Below are 21,994 nucleotides of genomic sequence, written 5' to 3'. Positions count from 1 at the left end.
TAATTTGTAGCTGGGTTTACATGGAGCCTAATATCCTGATTATAATTGCCCAAACTGAATAAAAATGCTCCATATGAACACCTCAATCAGAATAAAAAGGCCCAAACCTTCTAATAAACGCTTTGACCCGATTACATCCTGACTGCGTTCTTCCGTGCGTGCCCTCCGTCTTGACGTAAATGTATGGTGATGTACGTTTCACAATATGGCAGCATCCAAGTTAAACTGGACAATCTCGGAGAGCATATTTTTCACCAGCACCACTCCCTTTCACCAGTCTTTGCTGCGGACCTTCATCCAGCGATTTCTGGTCTGAGGAGGAGGCAGGGGCAGTAATAACCTTATGCTTTGAAGAGTAGTCCTAACAGCTTCTTTTGCCCGTCTTCTCCTCTCCATTGCTTCCAGTAGCATTAAACATACGTTGAGGGTTGGGAGGGTTACTTAAAAAATGTGTTCCGATAGAGTTAGGCTACTAATTACAGTAACTGATTACTTTCAGTTACTTTTGGATTACTTCAATACTAAATCTGCAAATAAAGACAAGAGCAAAGACATTTCAACACTTCTGTAAAGCACGAATGCCCGCTCAAACTGCCGTAAACGTATTCCAGTCTGGGGCTTGCGTTTTTATCCACACCATGAGTGATTTTTCAGTAGTAATAGAAGAAGACGACAGGTTAGCTAACATTTTTAACTGGAATTCTGTGCAGCTAACGTTAGCGGTTGGTCTTACCTGTAAATGTTTCTTTAAATTAGATGTCAGGTCCCTGTACTGCGATGTTGCTCCCAATTCCACCCAGTGAAAGCATTTTCGTCACCACGGGCAACCAGAGACTGTTGATGGCAACTTTGAGGAGCAGTTGTTGTGAGACTTGCATGAAGTGTCGTAACGTGTGCGTGCAGGTGCGTGGTATTATCAGAGACGGTCAGACGGGCGGTTAGAAATGAGACGCCGGATGTTAAAGAGCATCTTTAGTATTATATCAGCTTCATTTTAAAATGTATTTTTAAAAGTGTAACCCATTTTTAATAGAGGTGTCTGTCATCTAATTACCTTTCATTTTTCTGTAACTGCATACGGTTGTGTCACGCTGTTGCTTGCTTAACAGTAACACAACAACGGCAACTACTACGCTGAACAGATGATAGATCTCCATCTTGAGCTGATATAAAACATGTTGAACCAAATGCATAATGTCACACAGTCGTTCCGATTAAATGCATCGGCGCATGTAAACACCAGATGGTAATGGATCACACCCCATGTAAACAGCTGACCCGAAATCTTCAATCAGAATGACAAAAAGTGTGCATGTAAACCCACCGTGTGACACTTTACATCATGTTGTCTAAAATGCACTCACTTCCCCTGATGTTCAACATTTCTTAACCAACATTTTTCATTGAAAAAGGTCAAATATGTAGTTTTAAACCTTTTATTTGCAGCATCTCTGTCCTGTGCAGCATCATTTTAACAGCAGATATGCAAATATTCTCAAAACACCTACTGGAATAGATCACTCAGGCTTTGATATGGTCATAAAAGAGCCAACTAGAGACTGCCTCCTCTAACAGTTGACTGCCTACTTATTATCTAATTGCATTGCTCATAAACAGTAAAACAGTCACATATATATAAGCATAGTCTAACTAATTTGTACAATTACACAGGAGGTAAAAAATGTGCTTTTACTGCTGCCAGTCACTGCTCAGGCACTAACAAAATAAATCCATTACTGCTCATCAGAGCTGAGCCATCAGGAGTCGGCATCTCTTCAAGTACCAGTGCTGTGATCAACCAGTGAGCCTCTGCCAGAGTATTGGGCTGACAGTGTGTCAGCTGTGTGCTGTCTGTTGTGCCTCATGGACTATGATCACAGTGTCAGCTGTCACTGTGTGTTTCTGTGTGTACTCTGCAAGCCCGGGTTCAAGCTGACCAACAGCATGAGGAAGCAGTACACCTGTTGGAGGTAAACAGACATGAACAAACACAGAGCTTTACCTCTTTGTTACCTTTCTTAGGTATAGTTTTAATCCGATTTAAGATGATGAAAGAAAACAAAAAACCCTCTATGTTTCACGTTCACAAGATATTAGGCAACTGTATAAAACAATACTTATTATTCAAATGTAGTTAAAAGTTTAACGTCATCTATCCATATCTATACTGCTTATCCTGTTCAGGGTCACAGGGGGGCAGGAGCCGATCCCAGCTGTCATTGGGCGAGAGGTGGCTTACACCCTGGACCGATCGCCAATCACAGGGCTGATACAAAACGACCTTTCACGCTCACAGTCACACCTGCGGCCTATTTGAGAGTCACCAATTAACTTAACGAGCTTCTAGCTGTGAGGCGACAGCGCTAACCACTGCACCACCGTGCAACAAACTTAAAAAAGCATAAATAAGCACATGTAGAATAAACCAGTTTACATACATAGAAAATATATTATTCAAACTATTTCTTTCTGCATTTTCGGCTCTGAATCACACAGGTGTTTTCAGCCTGATCACAGCTCTGGTGGAAATTGTTAGCTTAACTCCTCCCCCCTTAGTTACTGTTGCTCTGCCCATTAATGACAATGTATATTTGGTTTTATTTACAAGTATATAAAAGCAGGCTTAATAACGACTTAAGATTATGCCACCTGTGGCAAGTTACAAAGTTTAGATTTTGAAAAGTAAGGCTATGTTTTCTGAATGGATTGTGATTGCTGCATGTCTACACTAAAAATACAATTATGCAGTCATTTTAGCCGTGCCATGTTGGTTATAAAAACACATTGAAATTATGTCTTCCTTTCATTTTTATGGGTAGTGTCCTTTAATCGTACCTTACATTAAAATTTTAAAATTGTTCAGCCACAGTAGATTACCGTTTACTCGCAACACGCTTTGAGACCGGAAAAGCAGCTGCTTAGCTCCGCCTACCCTCTCTGGCAGACCAACCACTGATGGCTGATGGAAAACGCGTCACTAAACTGGGCGCCGCTTGTGATTTTTTATGTGAATGTCTCCACAGACACCCAGTCTGTAATAATACTATATACTGCAAATGCAAAGGCTTTCATCAGTGGGCCATAGGCTCAATTACCATTGTGTTACCTCATTCGGCGATAGATAGTGACTTAACAGACATTTATTCAAATGAAAATCTTCAAGATGATCACTTTAAAAAGGACCTTAAAAACCATTTGTTTTCTTTAGCTTTTCCTTGAAAGGATTTTTAATGTATGGGATTCACGCTAATTATACTTTTGTCTTGATCTCCCTTTTCCATATTTTCTCATTCCTGTAAAACACTCATAAATCACAAATCTCTGTTTGTGTCTTACTACAATGTCCATTATACAGGGACTGATTGAATGAGGGATTGATTTGAGACACAGGTCGAAATCAGAATGATAAATGTGTAAGCAGGTGCAACAACATGACCAAGACATTTAAGAGTTGTCAATCAAGCAAAGTCTTAATTAAGTTGACCTGTGTGGATGGACAATGTGTGTGCAGGCACTTTCACTTGATCATTTTCAAAACCTCTTAGGAAAATAAATCAACGTTTCTGCACCTTTTTTTAGAGCAGGTTCCCTCGAGAAGCCCTGGAACAGGTTGCGTGGTATAAATTATGACTTAAGATTTGAATGACACAGAAAGCACACTGGCCTTTTCATCAAGTAGTTGTAAACAAATGCTGTAATACGGTGTGTGATATCCGATACTCCACCCTAGCTTGTGACTCATACATCAGAGAGTTTAAAGCAAACAGTAGCTCAGCTTCTGTGTTTGCAGTTATATTCCTACCTCTGCCTCTTCCTCGTCCTGCAGGTTCTCTGCTCTGTGGTATAAACTCCAAACCTTCCTCGCACAATAGTTGCAGACTCACACATCCCATTAATCCTTCCACCAGGCTGACCTTGGATGCCCTTTTAAAAATTTTCCCATGATCAAATCTCTGACCTGCTGTGTTCCATCACAGTCTTTAAGATGCTTGTCAGCGGCTCATCTACCCGAAAATAATTTCTCATTTCACTCTAAATCCTTTTTGTCACGACAATAGGGTGTGGACTCCTTTGAGTGTAGTTCAAGTGAGGTCATGGTATTATCCATGTGAAGCGCTTTAATACGGTTTTACTGAGCAAGCGGCACGAGTTTGGCTCAGACAAACATGAAGAGTTTGGTCGGTGAAAAGGAAACTCTGCTGTCAAGGAGTTTCTTCTCTTTTTGGAAATCCATTGAAGCCATTTCTTAACTTTTTACAGTTTTCTCTACACTAATGAGCAACAACATACTTTAACATGAATTCATTTGAAACCACAGTCCTCAATCATTTTGTTCTTGTCAGGCTTTTTCAGTTCTTCTTACTTTAACTTTGTGTTTCTTTCCAATATATTTATCTGCACTGATAAATATTTTCTTGCATTGCTCTTCTCATCCTCTTGCATGTATCGGTGTTTGGTTCCATCTTCTGTATGTTTTTTCTTTTAATTTGTCTTCTTTCTTTACTTTTTTCTGTTTCCCTCCTTTTTGTCCGAACAGAACAATAAGGACAGAATGTTTCAGGTATTTATTTCCCTTCCTGATTAGACCCATCTCCTCACATTCCTATGATAACTAAACTAGACTTAAAGCTCCTGTTTGTGTTGATTTTGGCGCCCCCTGTGGACAAAGCTGTAACTCTTATCTCTTTGCTGATTTTGTCTTGTATATGCTTAATGATATAATCTCGAAGTTCTCAGTTTTGGTCTATTTGGGGGCACCTTATGGCGATAAAAAGGTATAAAGGCCGCTTACGTCCTAATTTAACCAGACGTCCACGGTTGGCTCCCTTTGTCACGGTTGTAACTCTTGATTTTCCTCGCTGACGGTCGCTTTCCTTTTTAGACTGTTTGCCTTCATCTTAGCGTCGAATTTGTTTCTTTTGTTTTCACTTATTTTTGAAGTTGTATCTGTAGTCAAAAATCTTTTCTTTGTTTGTTCAGCCATAGTAGATTACTGTTTACTCGCAACACGTGCAGAGACCGGAAAAGCAGCCACTTAGCTCCGCCTACCCTCTCTGGCAGACCAACCACTGCTGGCTGATGGAAAACGCGTCACTAACTGGGCGCTGCTTGTGATTTTTTCCGCGAATGTCGCCACAGAAAATCTGAAAATCTTTGAGATTATCATTTTAAATTGTGTCTTTTAACAAAAAATCTCATCCTGCTTTCTTTAACAGTCATGTGTATCACTCACCTTAAATGTTTGCCCTGGAAAATGTAAACAAAGGCAGCGTGCAGTCTGACACCTACCCCCCCACCAGCGGTTTCAGGCACTTAAAATAACTATATAGAAATAATCAATCTTGTCGCTGATGGTCAGTTTGCTTTTATAGGTCATATTGAGACATAAAAAATAATTTCAGTTTGTTTCATAAGCAGATAAAAAATCCTCACAGGAGCTTTAAAAGCCTTTAGGTGGTATTTTGTACAATTGAGCATCATGTGCTCTAAAGAGTACTCCCGTATGTTCTGTGCACCCCAGCCTCCCCTTTGACGTCCTCTGATATGAGATCCATGATGTCATGTTTTTAATGTCTACACACTAAGTATTATAATCCTCTTAACTCTTTGCAGGACTCAGGCTTTGTTATCAGTGATACGTATCAGCAGCTAGAGAACTGCAGATGACTACACTTCATATGTTTTGATAAGACTGCAGTGGTTTCAATCTAACATGCTGCTATAAGCTCAAAAATGTCTCTTTAGGGAGCCCTTTGTAATTGGTTGTGCTTGATCAGCATTAACAGATTAAACATCGGCTGTTCCTCAGAGAATGTGTATCTGAACATATATGATGAAACACACTCCGTGCTTTGATTCGCTCTTTAAACCCTGCTCTCTCCTTCTTTCCCCCTTTCCCCCTTGTCTCTCTTTGTTATGAAAGGTCAAGGTTCATGACCTGGAGCAGAAATGCAGGTCACAGAGTGAACACTACCACCAGCTGTCCAAAGAGCTTCTGAATTTCCGTTTGCAATCAGATACTGTGGACGTCCTTAAAATTAATCAGAATTCCACATCCCAAATCCACCTCTCGCCAGCGAAGAAGAAACTCCCACAAGTCATCGCTGGATTTGAAGCCCAGACGGAAGCAGGTCGGTGAATGCCAAACCTCAAACATGATCTGCGCAATTTAAGAAAAGGGGTTACAGATAGTTTTGGTTATTATGGTTATATTATGTTCTGAGTAGGGATGTACAATATTATGGGCATCGGCAGATATTTTTCCGGCAATAAAACTACACTTTAGGTGCTGGTTTAGCTCAGCGGTTAAATCGGCGACCATGTACAGAGGCTATGGTCCTCGATGCGGCGGCCCCAGGTTCAACTCCCGCCCTCGGCCCTTTGTCGCGTGTCATCCCAACTCTCTCTTCCCCCATTTCCGCCACTATCCACTGTCCTCTCTCTAAAAAATAGGCATAAAAAGTAAAAAAAAAGCATCTTTAAAAAACAAAACTAAGCTTTAATTCTGCCTAAATGCTCTGATTCCCTAAAAAAGCTTCATGTAATGCTACAACATTATTTCGGCACGAGTGTGTGCGCACTGCCTGCGCAAAGTTAGCAACAATATACAGTACAAATTAAGACTAACTCTAGCCAATGAATAGAAGTTAAACAACTTTCACAACTCTTAACTAACAGTTAGCTCACATTCGTCATCTTAACAGACTTAACATCAAACACGCTGAAAATACACTCGCGGCCAAAGCTGGCGCTAACAGAGTGTAACATAAACGTCAGTGCAAAACTAACTTACATATTCATGGATGCACACACGATAAAAAGAGTCCGTCGGCGATCACTCATGTCTCCGTAGTAAGAGCAGTAAACAAGTCCGGGCATGTCTCCCTCACTGCCGGGTTTCGGGGGGATGCTGCATTCAAGTGCGCTCAGAAACCTGAGTGATCAGACACGTGACTTTTTGTACAACATCAAGCGTGAAGAAGGGTGCAAGATGTCTTGTGCCTAATATATCGGTATCAAAATAGGCAAAAAGGATTGGAAAATATCGGCAAAAAATCCAATATTGTGCATCCCTAGTTTTGAGTGTGGCACAGAGGTAAAAAGTTGTAATATTGTTGTTGGGTTAATTGTCTTCTGCCATTGATGTCCAAACGTTTTATAAAGAGTATCTAGATACTGTAGATAAAAGCACCCACCAAATTACATGTGATCAAAGGGCTTATGACTAGAATGAAAAGAGTCAGTCATTTGATCCCCTCAGCTCACACAACAGCTGCAACAGCTCATTCCAGGTCGGAGATGCACACCATTAATGGAAATACTGCTTATTCATGATCAATATCCTTCCTAACTGATCACAGGCCGGATGTATGACATGAATGTGGTTTAACACATTAGCATTCTAACGACACCAAGTGCAACCTGCAGAGCCAGCAGATAGAGCCATATCAGTGATGTAGATTTATACAGGCTGGCACAGACCAAAGGTCTTTGAAGTGCTGGAAATCCTGTTTTATCTTTCTCTTCACATGAAACAGAAGAGGGGGTTCACTGATGCTTTTGTGCTAATGCATAATATAACTCCCTCACAAACCCCATGAACCCTCTGACGCACTGGATCCAGGTTGTTGACTTTCTTTAATTTCCTTGAGGAATCCAGTTATTCACACTCTTACACTTCAGTTTCCTACATTTTTCAAGTGTGTCTTTCCCCCCCGAGGACCTGAGTGGTATTTAAGGACAAATGCATTGCAGATGTGAGATGTTGATGGGGGCGGAATAGCCTTTGCCACGAAGAGTGTTTGCTGTACACTCGCTTCAACAGGAGATCAATAGCTGTGCAATGAGCAGCAAATGGGTGCAGAAGGAATGACAGTTGCTCTTTATTTGCTATGGAAATCAATGTCTCCCAGGCGATGAGAGCGCGGCAAACACGCCGCTACTGATCTCCCAGTTCTTGCCCTGCACAACACAGACTGGAGACAGAGAGAGGCTAGAACTGCTGTCTGTCAAATCCAGCACCGTGACAACGGACCGCCCCAGCAGCCCTCGAAAGCTGACCTCCTCCGAGGTGTGTCCACTGCATCGCTAAATTTCATCACATTAATGCATTAAATACCCTGTTTAGGTTGACTTAAATAGTCATTTATTCATATTTAATGGTTTACTTTGCTCACTCTTGGGTTGTATTTTAGTTATTGTTAGTGCGTGCAAATGTGAACGGTATCTATCTTTGTCTGTGTCATTCTGTAGATGGAGGATGAGGCCAGCCCATCACCCAGGTCCAAGCCTCGCTACACAGGCCAGGTCCGCCTTTGCACTGCCCGCTACAGGTGAGTGAAGACAGCTTCAGGAGAATGTTGCATTTTATATCACACAATCTTTATTAATTTAATAACTTCATCATTAACTTCATTTTTCAAACATATGAAAGCTGTACAAAACATGTCTCTTTTCAGTTACAACCCTTATGATGGACCAAATGAGCATCCTGAAGCAGAGCTCCCCCTTGTGGCTGGAAAGTATCTCTACGTGTATGGAAACATGGATGATGACGGCTTCTACGAAGGTAAGAAGGAAAACAACACTGGCAAATCAAGCTTGAGCGTGTCCCTAATCAGAAAAAAAAAACAATGCAGTCAAAAGCTGAAAGATAACAGTGCAGCAGGAGGTGTCGATTTTTGGTGTCTGCCTCTCTAGCAGAGAATGCTTGACACTCAAAACAAACATGTTGATCATCGCAAATTAATTATCTCACAATGAGACTAAATTCCAAGGAATGTGTTCACAGTTTATCCATCAGAGAATTTGTTAGAGCTACAGTTTGCTGTTTGGCATCCAAATCCTTTTAAAATGACCATATTTGAGGAGCATCCACTGTTGTAGCAAACATTCTGTATTCTACATTGTGGGTACGTATCATTGTTTTATATGTATAACAAGCTGTCCACAATGTACTTCGTGCCCTTTACAAGTCAGTCTACCATATTCCTTCCTTACTTTGTGGTGTTTGTGTGTGAAATGACAATACAACATGAACAAAGCTTAATGTAAAATAACGTTTTTTTATGCTTTTATTTAGGGATACACAATATTATTGGGACGTTATCGGTATCTGCAGATTATGGCTTGAAAATGACATATTGGCATCGGCAGATATGTCATTAACAGAGTGTAACATAAACATCAGTGCAAAACTAACTTACATATGCATGGACGCACACATGATAAAAAGAGTCTCTGTAGTAGGTGCAGTAAACACATCCGGGCATGTCTCTCTCACTGCCGTGTTTCAGGGGGGATGCTGCATTCAGGTGCACTCAGAAACGTGAGTGATCAGACACGTGACCTTTTGTACAACGCCTCTTCCGTCATGCATGAAGAAGGATACATATCTGCGTTATGGCAGTTTTTGGAAACTACAATAAGAGTAGGCATGATATCAGTTCCACTACAGGAGAGACTTGATGTTCTCTGCAATTAGGTGGAAAAAAAACATGTGCCTTATCATATTGGTATCACATATCGGCACAAAATCCAATATCGTGCATCCCTATTTTTATTTTGAGCACAGATGATGATGCCCTTGTTGTAGCTCTGTTTTGGTCAAAGGTGGCTTGTAAAGATCACATAGAATAGTTGTCAGACCAGAAGTTACATAATCATCCAGCTGACATTTAACTTCTGACCTGCCAGTGTCAGTTGCTTTGAAGTTTGCTGCACCTGTGTTTAAGTAAACTCTGTGTCAGTGTCACCAGTAAAATATCCTGCACACTTTTTATATCTAGTGATTGGAGTGATTCTCTGTCTAATCCCTTTAGAATTATGAAGGCCTCTCCATCAGAGGCAATCCTAATCCCCCTAGCTAGCAATCCTTCAGACAGCGCGGCCCGCTACAGACACAGGCGTACTCAGCTGCAGTGATTCATTAGCTGTGGGCGGTGAGATTGCATGGCAGCGCCGAGGAGCCTCGTATTTACCAGGCAGGAGGGAGACTCGGGCCTCAGACCAAGCTGTTGTCAAGATGGGACCTCGGTCCCTTTTAGCTTGATGACTAATCCAGCGGGGCTCAGCTTAATCATCAGCACACAAACAACTCACGCACACACATACGCAGACACACACAGATGGTCTTAAGGTCTCCCAGGCCACTGTGGAAAAGGGGATTGAAGGACAAGATGATATGGAGCTTTTTTTTTTAAGGCAAACTTCTTCCCTTTGGGAATAAACTACACTGCAAAGCGAAGCTGTTTTTTTTCTCGCCTGCATTGACCGCAGCATCTACATGCTCAGGGCTGTTCCTGGAAATGTTCAAAAGCAGTGAACTTAAGTTCAAGTTCTTTGAAATCTTGGAGAGAAGTGTTCGTGTTTACTGGAGAGAGTATAAAAGAGAGCATTAGAGAACCAGTGGTAAACCTTACATCTTAGGGAATAGTACATACTGTATGTTTATGTATCTCCCACCTCTCACTCACTGACTCATTCTCACCCCTCAAGGAAAATAACTCCCACGGATGATTATGTGTATAGTTACAGTTCTCCTGTTGTCTTAGTGTTGTAAGGAGCCACTAGTGAAGCCTAATTTTAAAATTTTAGGAGGCATCACAAAGGGATGCGGTCACATGAGGCTTTTTGTTCATCATAATGAACATGAACACTTGTCTCTGTGTTTCAGGGGAGCTGCTCGACGGCCAGCGAGGACTTGTTCCTTCCAACTTTGTGGAGTTTGTCCAGGACAAAGAGAAACCGGCGATTCAGTCTGGGGAGGGAGGGGAGGACCTGGGCCCGCTGGCCCTGGCCTTGGTGGCTGTGGACGGAGGAGCCTCCCAGGACGGCCTCCTGGGCTCCTGTAACGCCTTGGTTCCCTGTAGCAATGGGACAGGGGGGCCGCTGGACCCCGAGGACCTGGCTGAAGACGTTGTGCCTTATCCCCGAAAGATCTCCCTGATCAAGCAACTGGCACGGAGCGTCATTGTGGCTTGGGAGCCTCCGATAGTGCCTTTGGGCTGGGGGAACATCTCTGGCTACAACGTGTTGGTGGACAGGGAGCTACGTGCCAGTGTAGCGTTCGGCGGCAGGACGAAGTGTCTGCTGGAGAAGCTCGACCTGGACGGCTGCGTTCATCGCGTTTCCGTCCAGTGCATCACAGACCGGGGCTTGTCCGACGAGCTGCGCTGCACATTGCTGGTGGGAGCCAACGTGGTGGTGGCGCCGTGCGGTCTGCGGGTGGATGACATCCAGCGCGACACTGCCGAGCTCTCCTGGTTGCCTAGCAACAGTAACTATGGTCACACCGTGTTCTTGGATGGGGTAGAGCACGCAGTGATAAAGCCAGGGAGGTATAGACTACGCTTCCTCCATCTGAAGCCCCTCACAGTGTACAAAGTGACGGTGATGGCACAGCCACACCAGGTGCCATGGCAACTGCCTCTGGAGCAGAGAGAGAGGAAAGAAGCTGGAGTCGAGTTCTGCACTCAGGCGGCAGGTCAGAAAAGCTCATTTCTCTACATAGAGATACATTATCAATAATACATTCATGGCTCCATAGCAGACAATTGTCAGCAGTTTTTGATTGTAGCTGTTTACATGTTTAAAACCATCTTGTGTCAGTATGAAGGACTGTCCGAGATCACAGACTGCTACTACTCTGTTTATTTTAGTGTACTGTAATCAAGCTTTCCTATGTAACATAATGCCATATACGTCTTTAGCTTATTGTACTGTGCTGTAGTAGAGTACAGCACAGCGTGTCCTCACCATGCCGTTGTTGTGTATTGTATCTTGTCTAGGTCCAACACCATATTGCAGAACAGGTCAGAGTGAAACATCAGTCCTGGGCTGGGTTTCCCATTTATCGGAGCACTGAACCATTTTTATTTTGTTCAAAATCAAAGTGCAAAGATGAAATTAGTGCTATGACACTTTTGGAAGAGGGTTATAGTCATCACAGTGAAAATGATTATGATCAAAAGGAGCATTCAGTTATGGCATTTGGGCAAAATGGCATTTTTTTTTGGTCCTGAGATTGACAACCGTTTCCAAAATCTGCTGCCCATGTGGTAATTAATGTATCTTTTAAAAAGGTAAACACACTTTGTTTTCTGAAACCAATTTCCAATGCCATTTTGCCCAAGTTTGCTTACTGCACCGAGCACATCACTAATTAGAGAACAGCCACGCATCACAAGATATGATCAGTTATTATTCCGATGAGTCATTTCCTCAGCCTATAGCCTCGCCTGGAGTAACCGGCGCTATATAAAGCGATGCCACTCCACCGAAATAATCATTTTATGAGTGTGCATTTGCTTTTGTTTGAATGTAGTTGCGCATGTTAAATGAAGAGATGCAGGTCAGTGTAAAACACAGAATGGGCTGTCGGTAATCTCTGGATGATGGACTGCATGCAGAGACAACAGTGCTTCTCTCAGGAGGACCAGCAGCCCATGTCGCTGCCTGAATTTGTCTCCTCTCATAAAGAGTAGTGAAAGGGTTATGGTACAGGGCCAGAGAAATACAGACCGAAAAATAATACGACAAAAAATACGACTACAATTTTTTATCTCGAAACCCAGTTTGATGATGCAGTAAGGTTAGCTGTTGGTCGTATAGTGCTATAATAACTTATCATATACTTAAATTACATTTTTCAACACAGCACGATTCTTGAATGTCCCCCACTGGCATTGTTACATTGTCACAAGGATCTGCATGAACTGTGTATCTCCTCAAAGCCGTAATAAGGTGTTATGTAATTCGTTTACAAATTAAGATATGCAGGGCAGATTATAAGTTTGTTTTATCCTGAATTCTTCCACCACCCCACCCCCTCTTTTGTATGTAAGCATTTCTGTGCATGGTTGTGTGTGCTCCAATTTGTGCATCTGATGAATGCTTCACACCCCTTCCACTTATTTGTGTTATTATAATGTTAGTACATGCATGTTTTTCCTTACACACACTTTCTCTAACCCGGCCAGGCCCTCCCCAGCCCCCCGTGGATGTACAGGTGCTCTGTGGGCAGGCTCCAGGGGTCCTCCAGGTCCGCTGGAAGCCCCCCATCCTCTCTCCCACGGGCACATCTAACGGGGCGAACGTGGTTGGCTATGCAGTCTGCACTAAAGGACAGAGGGTGAGTCAGCAAGGGCCTACATGCAGCCCACAGGTACCACACAGTGTTGTTTAATCATATTTAATCCAGTATAAACATGAGAACATACATCACAGATGCACAGATGGGATGTAAGGCCTCTATTGTGAGGTAACGCTATGTCATCACTGCACACAACACTGCCATCTACTTGTGACTCATGCTCAGTGCAAGGCCCTCAATGTGAGACTTGTGAATGTCTTGTATGGGTCTCTTACTCCCTCTGGTGACTGACAGGGGACACTAACTGTTTTCATGTCTCAGCCTGACCAGCAGTGGGACTGAAACATTGCCCTGAAGGTGTCACAGAGGGAATGGTTTACTGGATATGTCATAAAAACTGGATTTTTCCTTTAAAGATTTGATCATATTTTCACTTCAGATGTTCTTCCTTTGTTGTTAAAACGATTATGAAGCTTCTGTTCATGTTAACATTTTACTTTCTGTTTTTAAATCCAGATAGCGGAGGTGTTGTACCCAATGGCAGACTATGTTACTGTCGAGCTGACAAGGATTCAGTGCCTGGAGGCCCGGGAAGTCATCGTCAGGACGCTGTCAGTGCAGGGAGAATCCCAGGACTCCCAAGTCGCCGTCATTCCAAACAACCTGCTTGTGCCTCTACCTGCGATTCCCCTGCCACCGCCAATGCACCCCCACGCAGGCCCCCCTACACACCCCCACGCTCAACCCCACCTCCAATCCCCTCACCTTCCTCATGCCCCACTCCAACTTCCTGCTCCACCACAGGCACATGGACAACAACTCCAACTCCAACCCCATCCCGCACACCCTCAACCCCATCCCAGGCATCCCCATCCTGGTGGACCCCCTCAACCCCAACTCCGAGCCCCGCATCCTCAGCCCCGACCCCTGCATCTTCAACCTCGCCTGCCCCACCAAGGTCCCAGGCCCCAGCACCAACTGCCTCTGCTACCCCACCCCCAACACCATCCTTTACCTCAGAGACCAGTATGTGCCAGAGACCTGGATGCCAAAGAGCACGCGGCCCACCACGGGGGAGCTATTCCGCCGGGCCAGCCTGGCTGGGACCCGACACGTTCGCCCTCTTCCCAGCCTCCTGTGCCCATGCAAGGCCACACTCTAGAGGCCCCGCCGCCTGCCAATCCACGCTCCCCATCCCCACAGAGGATTCTTCCGCAGCCTCGTGGCACACTCATCCCGGACACCGTGGCCAAAGCCATCGCCCGAGAAGCAGCGCAGAGGGTGGCGGCAGAGAGTGGCAAGGTCTGCTGAAAAATTGCTAAATACAAAGACAGTATATGAGTAAGCTGTTAATTTGAAATCCTCTTACCCAGTTACCTATCTTTTCATGAATGTTTCCAGGGGGACAGGCGGCAGGGCAGATACGGAGAGCAGGGTCATACATTTCACCAGCATCACTCTGACGAGGAAGAGGAGGATGAAGAAGGCTTTGCACGCAGCCGTCGGAAAGGACCCTCGGTTGACGAGTTCCTGAGAGGCTCTGAGCTGGGGAGGCCGGTAAGGAAACACGTGATCATTGATTAATTGTTTGCCCCCTCATGAACTTGAGCCCCAAGTAGTTTTTCAATAGAAAACCTCTCAGGTGTGTGTATGGAAGCGTGTGTGCAGGCATGCCTGAGTGGTTGCATGCATACACTCCTTTACCCGTGTCTCTGTGTGTGTGTTCACCTATCCATGTGTGTTTGGTGTGTGCATGTATGTATGTATGTATGTGGACTTAAACAATTGCGTCTGTGTGTTTGTGTTTGTGTGTGTGCGACTGCTAAAAGCCTCACTATAGTCACAATGAAGAATATCACAGCGAAAGCAGCCGGGGCTCTGACCTGTCTGACATCATGGAAGAGGATGAGGAGGAGCTGTACTCTGAGATGCAGCTGGAAGAGGGACGCCGGCGCAACTCGCACAACACACCCAAGGTGCAGTTCTTTGCACTTATTCTAAACCCAAGAGTCATGACCATCCAAATTAATTATTATCTAGTGAACTGCACAGGCACAGATACTTCAACTGAGACTGCTGCCTTGACTAGCATTTGATATGTGTTGTCAGTGTGTGTGCTGAGTTTAGTTCAAATTCAAAGAAAGAGAAAAAGAAAATAAATTGGGTTGGAAGACTTCAGCACCATGGCGAGAAACAGAGAAAGACAGACTGGGTTTTAATGCATTCATGCAGCGTCTCGACATGTCCAGTGTTGGGGGTAACGCGTTACAAAGTAATCCGTTAGAGTACTTGGAGTAATCCGTTATTTAGTTACTTTTTCATCAAAAGTAATCCATTACTGGAAAATAAATGCAATATTTCACTTTTACCGTTTGTCGGCACAAAAAAACGAAATCTCCGAAGCACTGTTTCTGTTTCTCCCCTACTTCCTCACAAGTAGCTGTGTACCAGCGGAAGGTAAACCTACAGCTGTGTCAGTGCACATGCGTAGCTAGCTAATTCACGAGATGGCAGAGAGGACAGCATTTATTTCGAGGATATATTCCCATTATTATGAATTTTTGGGCAAAAGGGACAAGAACAACATGACAGTGAAATGTAAGTTGTTGGAGGATAAGTGCTTGTAAGCTGTGAAGAGTTCTAATCGACCCTTCGCTAAGGCCCGCCCAATGTGGTTACTGTTGCCACGCCTGTCAAGCTTTCGCACTGGCATGTATATTATGCTGTCTTCAACTTTAACAGTGAGAGATGTTCCAAGGGAAACAATAGCAAATTTCTGGAGAAAGTAGTTCCCAAATATCAGAGAGAAGTCGACAGAAAGGACGACAATACGCATTTCAAAGCTACATCCAGAATATAATTTGTCAGCGGAGTGTTGAGAATGAAGAGGACATAAAAATCGAGGCACAAGCTCAATGGTCCCAAAGCAAGCGTTAGGCACCGCACATCCTGACAGTTCATGTTACGGACAATCACATACAGGAACGACAATGTTCTTGCACAGCAGGGTAAGTCAATATATTGTTTTATTTTAAGCTAATGTTTAGTTATGACTCCCTATAGCTTTCATTATCTAATATATTTAGCAAAACTAAATTATCCCACATTTTCATTTTTTTTTAAAACACGTCAGAATATCGCTCGCATATCGTGGGCTTGATCCAAACGCTGGATCTCCTATAGGCACAACAGGAAAGCCCAACAAAATCCTGTACAAGCTTGCCACAACAATGGCACAAACCAAGGGGTGGTAAAATAAAGGCTGTGCCTATATCATCGGTGGTGGTAGTGAAGGCCAGACGGGATCGCAAGCAGAGACCAGTTGACCGTCTTCCACAATTTTTGATTCATGTCCGACATCTCTCCTTGGGTCTTCGGAAACCCCCCTCTAAACTTTGAGGATATCTGCTGTCAGAGTTGCAGATTCCTTATGAACACTGTTTCGGCATTTCTCCCTGTTCTAACAGCTTGACAGGCCTCCCACGCCTAGTTATGGTTGCTAACATACGATTGGACAGTGGCCGTTCAAGGGAGGGGCTTAGCGAAGGATCAATTCAAACGTGAAGAAGCATCTGCAGCTAAACACAGCTCCGCAACACGAGTGACGACTAAGAGCCCATGTTGTATTGTTTTCATTGAAACAGCTGGGCCTAATACTGTATGCCTCTGCCCAGTTCACTGTCAGATTGTTAGCATAATAAAGAGCTGAAAAGGTTATATTGCATCTGTCATTCCTGTTATTAGACTGCAGGTTACAGATTATAGGCCGTAGGGTATTGACCCTACCGGTAGGCTACATGCCGTCGTGACAATGTAACCAACATGTATAACGATTTGCAAAGGTGGTTTAAATTTTTGGTAACGCAAAAGTACTCTAACATGTTACTTTTGTCAGTAAGTATTGCAGTAACCTAACAAGTTACTTTTTAATGGCAGTAATCTTCTAACGTAACAAGTTACTTTTAAAAGTAACGTTACCCAACACTGGACATATCACAAACAGAACGGTAGACACAATTTCAAGTTTGATTATCCAGTGTGGACCAATGTTTAAGATATTATCCAGCCAAACTTGGTATTTTACTTTCGTATAGCTATCTAATATATTTTTTGCTGCAATCTTCTTTGTTCAGTTATGTGATGACTTTCTATTGCACTGGTAGCTGCAGCCTGGGGTGTATGGTGCAGGCTATTAGTTGGATTGGAGGTAGCCTGGAGCTATGGCAGCCTGAGAGCAGGTTTTTATTGTTTTGGCACCATGGAGAGAAAAGAAAATAGAGTTGGTTTGAATGTGTTCAGCACCTTGGAGAGAGACACAGGGAGAGACTGGCTTTGAACAGTTTAGCGCTGTGAAGGGTAACAACATAGTAACATAGACATAACATACCTTTGACACAACCTCACCTTTTTTTTCTTTTCTTTTCTTTATAGATTTAAATTCAGTAGTATGTTATCAGTATTTGCCTTATTTTGGAATGTTAAAAATGTCCCGTGGGCTTGTGTGTGTCCGAGTGTGTGTCTATGCGTCTGTGTTTTGGTGTGCCTGCCTATGAGTGCTGCATGATTTCGTTGACATACAATTTGTACAAGACCGTCAATGTGCGTTTTTTTCACACACAGTTTGCGAGTTTATCCAAATGTCTGTGAGCAACTCATGAATGTTTAATGTTTGCGAATGTTTCCTGTGTTGATGTGCATTTCAGACAAACACTCCTGCTGGAGGCCGTCACGACCGGGAGGCTGGGAGAAGAATGCATCACGGAGGTTCCCAGCCTCAAAGACGGCCGCTAATGGTCCCCTCCATTGGTCAGTATGGGCAGGTGGCTGGAGAGAACTTAAGGGAGAATCTTTAATTTTATTTTTTTTGTAGAAAAGAAAAGTCGTGTTTATTGCTTTTTCAAAACCTTCATGAGCTTCTCTTTGTCTCCAGATCACATCTGTGTCTATAAACCATGCTCATACCCTTCACTTTGTGAACATTAGTTTGATCTTGAAGACAATATTTTGATGCAACATGTTGAATACTCTTAAACTGCTGTGGACAATTCACCATACCCCCACCATCAGCAATTACAGACCTACCTCTAAATTATATTTCTTATCTATGTTATTGGAAAAAGGTACCTCACAATTGATTCCTTATATGAGTGCAAACAGCATCTTTGATATCCATCAGTCTGGTTTGAGAGAACTAAACAGACCTGAGTCTTAATCAAAGAGACTTACAAATTGACTTACTCCTTGCAGCTGATGAAGCTTCATTTAAGTCCTGCCAGACTTAAGTGCGGCTGTTGACACTGTAGATTGCTCCATCGTTCGTCAGCGTCTTGAATCTTGCAAAGGGTCTGCTCTTATCCGATTACCTTCCTATCGGTCAAACAGAACCTTTTCTGTTTATTGCTAAATAATTGCCCATCTTCTGAGGCGTTCCTCAAGGTTCAATTTTAGGCCCACTACTGTTCACCATTTATATACTTCCCTTTGGTTAAGTCATCAGCAAACTTTGTGTATAATAAAACTTTTATGCTGATGACACCCAATAAAATGTCCCATTGCAATCCACCAATCATAGCAGTCTAAACCAACTTACCACCCGCCTTGACAAAACAGAAATGATCTTGTTTGAAGTGAGATAGTCTGCAGTCTTAGACGGCTATCACAAAACATTAAGCCAACAGCAAAGAAATAAGATAAAATAAAAAGAAAGTACTTATTGTAACGGCCTTTGTTTTGATGAACAGGTAGAGGACAGAATTGGACAGAATTGCTTATACTTTTGTTTTGTCCTGTTTGGACATATGTAATGCTTTCTACAAGGGTATTACTTAGCCTTTCCTTGATTGTGAAAACAGGTCCAAAATGCCGCCATCACTGGTTCAAGCCAAGGGTCATTTAACTCCCATTCTGGCCTGACTGCATTGGCCTCTCCTTCATATCGTTCATACATTTAAAATTGTATTGCTTACTTTAAAGGCTTTACATAACCCAAGTTATATTTAAGACCTACTAACCCCTAATGAGCCAGGCCTCCCTCTTAGATCAGCTGATAGGGGTTTTCTGGTTGTACCCACAGCCCGATTGGTGACTTAGGGCTTTGGGGCTTTTGCTGTCCAGGCTCCCAAACTGTGGAATGACCAACCTGCAGAAATCCGGTTTGCTATTTTGTCACTGCTTTGACTATCTTCCTAAAACATTCTTTTTAAAGAACGCTTTATCTCTGTGTACATTGTTATTCTGTTTTCTTTTAATATAAGATATTGTATTTTATCAGTTTACTATTCTAATTTAATCAAGCTGTTTGTGAAGCACTTTGTAACTTTGTTAAAAAGTGCTATATAAAGGTTATTATAATGATGATTATAAGAAGCTTTAGGCAGCAACACAAATCTTAAGTTGACCTTTTGGGAAAGGAATGTTGAGTTTGGCATTGTAACCCCATCACCCTCTAATTGGTGTTTCCTGTAGAAGTAACCTCTGAGAATAACAGTGAGGGAAACCCCTCCCCCATCACCGAGGATGGTAACTATGGCAGAGTAGCTCGGCACAAGACGTGGTCATCCCGCAGGCACATGGGCGGCACCAGGTCTCCCCATGGTATGTGCCTGCAGTCCTGTTTCTACCACCGTAGCATGGCCACAAAAATGCCACCAGCAACTGGCAAATGGCAAGAAGTAGCTGTGGACACTTGCAAGTGCCTGTTTCTCTGTCTTAAATAATAATAGTGATTATTATGCTTACAGTTGAACAGCATGACTGCACTGCACTGAAATGGCGGCCCCACTGGAAAGCCACACCTGGGGTCCAGGATGAACGTTTCCACAGTTGCAGATGATTAATGATTGATTGACTGCTCAGAGAATGCCTCACTCACTGCACTGAACACAAGATGCCTGCTAAACCCCTTCCCTTGTGGTACAACCACGCCTTCAACACTTAGAATGACAGCAGTCGTGCATGACAATTTCAAACATTAGTGGTGGAAGTTAAAGTCTGAGTACACATTCACTGCTTTATTGTTTCCTTTAGAGGTTTGAGTTTCTTTGAACATTTGAGTTTGAAATATCAGCTGTTGGAAATGCAGTTCTCCCTGACATTTCTTTTGTAGTCCCGCATTTATACAAAAACCTAGCCTTCTGAAGGTTGGCATATGCTCACCTGGGAGCAATGCATTTCACATCCGGCTTGTATTTTCAAGCATTGAAATAAAGCTTTTGCCCAACAGTATCACACTGTAGCTGCTAGCTGGCGCACTCTCAAATATTTCAATTCCAACTTCAAGTAAAAGTCGGACTTCCACAATAACTCTGCCCCCTCTGCTTTGGACTTCTTGCTGTATCGAGGGTCGGCAATGTGTGGGAAGTTTTAGATTTTGCTTTGAATCTTTGAATTTCACATTTTGTTTCTATATACAGTAAGAGTAGACATTTTCTGTATCTTTATAAGTGCAATTTTATTTTGACTTTTTTTATATCGTGCATGTGAGAGTCTTGTGTGTTTTTGGTGTTGTGTCATGTCCCTGAATTACATTCTGTCTATGTACTGCACCATGGTTTGTCTTGCTTCCCATTTGTCTCTCACCGCATATTCAAACATAAAACTAGACGTTAAAATGCGTGTTGTGTATGTGTGTGTGGGTGTGTTTTTTGGTGCATGTGTGTGTGCTAAAGTGTGGTAAATGACTTGGGTAGTTCGCAGACCACAGATTTCTTCCTGCATGCTGACAGGCACAAATCAATTGGACTTAAGATGAAATAAAATCACTGTACTGATTTTCTCTGACGCAGCACTATGTAAACATATAAAGTTATGGAGCACAAACACAGGCTCAAATTTTACAGGAGACAAAAGTACAAATCACGTCTCCTACAAAATTCCTGTTTTGTGTGTTTGATTACTTTCTTTGCTTGCTCCATCTAGTGATGCAGGATGATGGAACTTTTTTCTTCTTCAATGTGTTTAAGATGGCTACAGGGACCGGGATCGCCGCTCTCCTACATACTACGATGAGTCAGAGCCAGAGGAGAACTTCCGGATCTTTGTGGCCCTCTTTGACTACGATCCTCTGTCCATGTCCCCCAACCCTGACGCAGCTGACGAGGAGCTGCCCTTCAAAGAGGGGCAGATCATTAGGGTGGGAGTTCACGAATAAGTCCTAAACACTATAATCCTAAAATCTATTTTAATTTAGAAGAAAGTATGTTTTTTATACTTACGTTTCATAAAGCTCTCTCAGTCTGACTTTACCTTTCACTACAGTGTGGCGATTGGCTTTGACTAAAATAGCATTTCATCTATACTGCTGCACTTAAATGTAGTAGAAAATGTTTTTTCATCCTTAAAGTCGAGGTGAAATGAAAAATGACATTTTAATCCTTTTAGATCACAACCCCGGTAATATTGTGCATCTATTTGACAATATAGGCCAAAAAAAATACAGAAAATCAATTTCTTCGTATTCTTATAACAACCTTTTTTTTCTTCCGGTAAAACTAAATTTCACACGTGCTTACATAAGTTAGCACCAAACAATTTAAACCAATCAATCTGCAACATTTAGCCGCAGAGCACCAAGAACGCTCGGTCAGTTAGCTAGCTACTGCGCTGTGGAGAACGTCTGTCTACGCCCACTTCTCAATGATCAAATCAAATCCCTCCAATGATATGTCCCGCCTGCATGTCCTGTTTCACTCGGAAATACGTCCCGATACGGAAGCTAGATACTCTCGAAATGCTGTTTCAGCTCGACTTCAACTCCAGTTTTAAAGTGAAGGTGAAAAAAACTTTGCGTATGTCCTATACTTCGATTTCACTCTCCACTCTTTCTTCAAATGAGGTAACACGATGAATCTTGAAAGCCCCTCAGTGGCGACATTCCCGTGAAATCAGGAGCAGCAACATGTT

At 42.9% G+C, this 21,994-nt stretch overlaps 1 protein-coding gene across 2 annotated transcripts in view; it reads left to right on the top strand.

Annotated features, from left to right (window-relative positions):
* The window catches only part of rimbp2a (RIMS binding protein 2a), a 41,162-nt gene that overhangs the window by 7,629 nt on the left and 11,539 nt on the right, over nt 1-21,994 (top strand). The window contains exons 3-14 of one of the 2 annotated variants that reach the window (XM_069673313.1): nt 5,924-6,131; nt 7,914-8,071; nt 8,254-8,333; nt 8,460-8,569; nt 10,676-11,485; nt 11,790-11,813; nt 12,981-13,132; nt 13,610-14,395; nt 14,495-14,650; nt 14,923-15,069; nt 17,797-17,899; nt 21,055-21,224. In XM_069673313.1, the coding sequence (XP_069529414.1) occupies nt 5,924-6,131; nt 7,914-8,071; nt 8,254-8,333; nt 8,460-8,569; nt 10,676-11,485; nt 11,790-11,813; nt 12,981-13,132; nt 13,610-14,395; nt 14,495-14,650; nt 14,923-15,069; nt 17,797-17,899; nt 21,055-21,224 (2,904 nt within the window). The remainder of the gene's footprint in view (nt 1-5,923; nt 6,132-7,913; nt 8,072-8,253; nt 8,334-8,459; nt 8,570-10,675; nt 11,486-11,789; nt 11,814-12,980; nt 13,133-13,609; nt 14,396-14,494; nt 14,651-14,922; nt 15,070-17,796; nt 17,900-21,054; nt 21,225-21,994) is intronic. The other variant, XM_069673314.1, reaches the window with a different exon arrangement.

The sequence above is a fragment of the Semicossyphus pulcher genome, unplaced genomic scaffold (genome assembly GCF_022749685.1).
Source record: "Semicossyphus pulcher isolate SPU_LCO1_2020_fin unplaced genomic scaffold, fSemPul1.0.p SCAF_22, whole genome shotgun sequence".
NCBI lineage: Eukaryota > Metazoa > Chordata > Actinopteri > Labriformes > Labridae > Semicossyphus > Semicossyphus pulcher.
The sequence above is the reverse complement of the archived record's forward strand: the minus strand, read 5'-3'. Positions and strand labels throughout refer to the sequence as shown.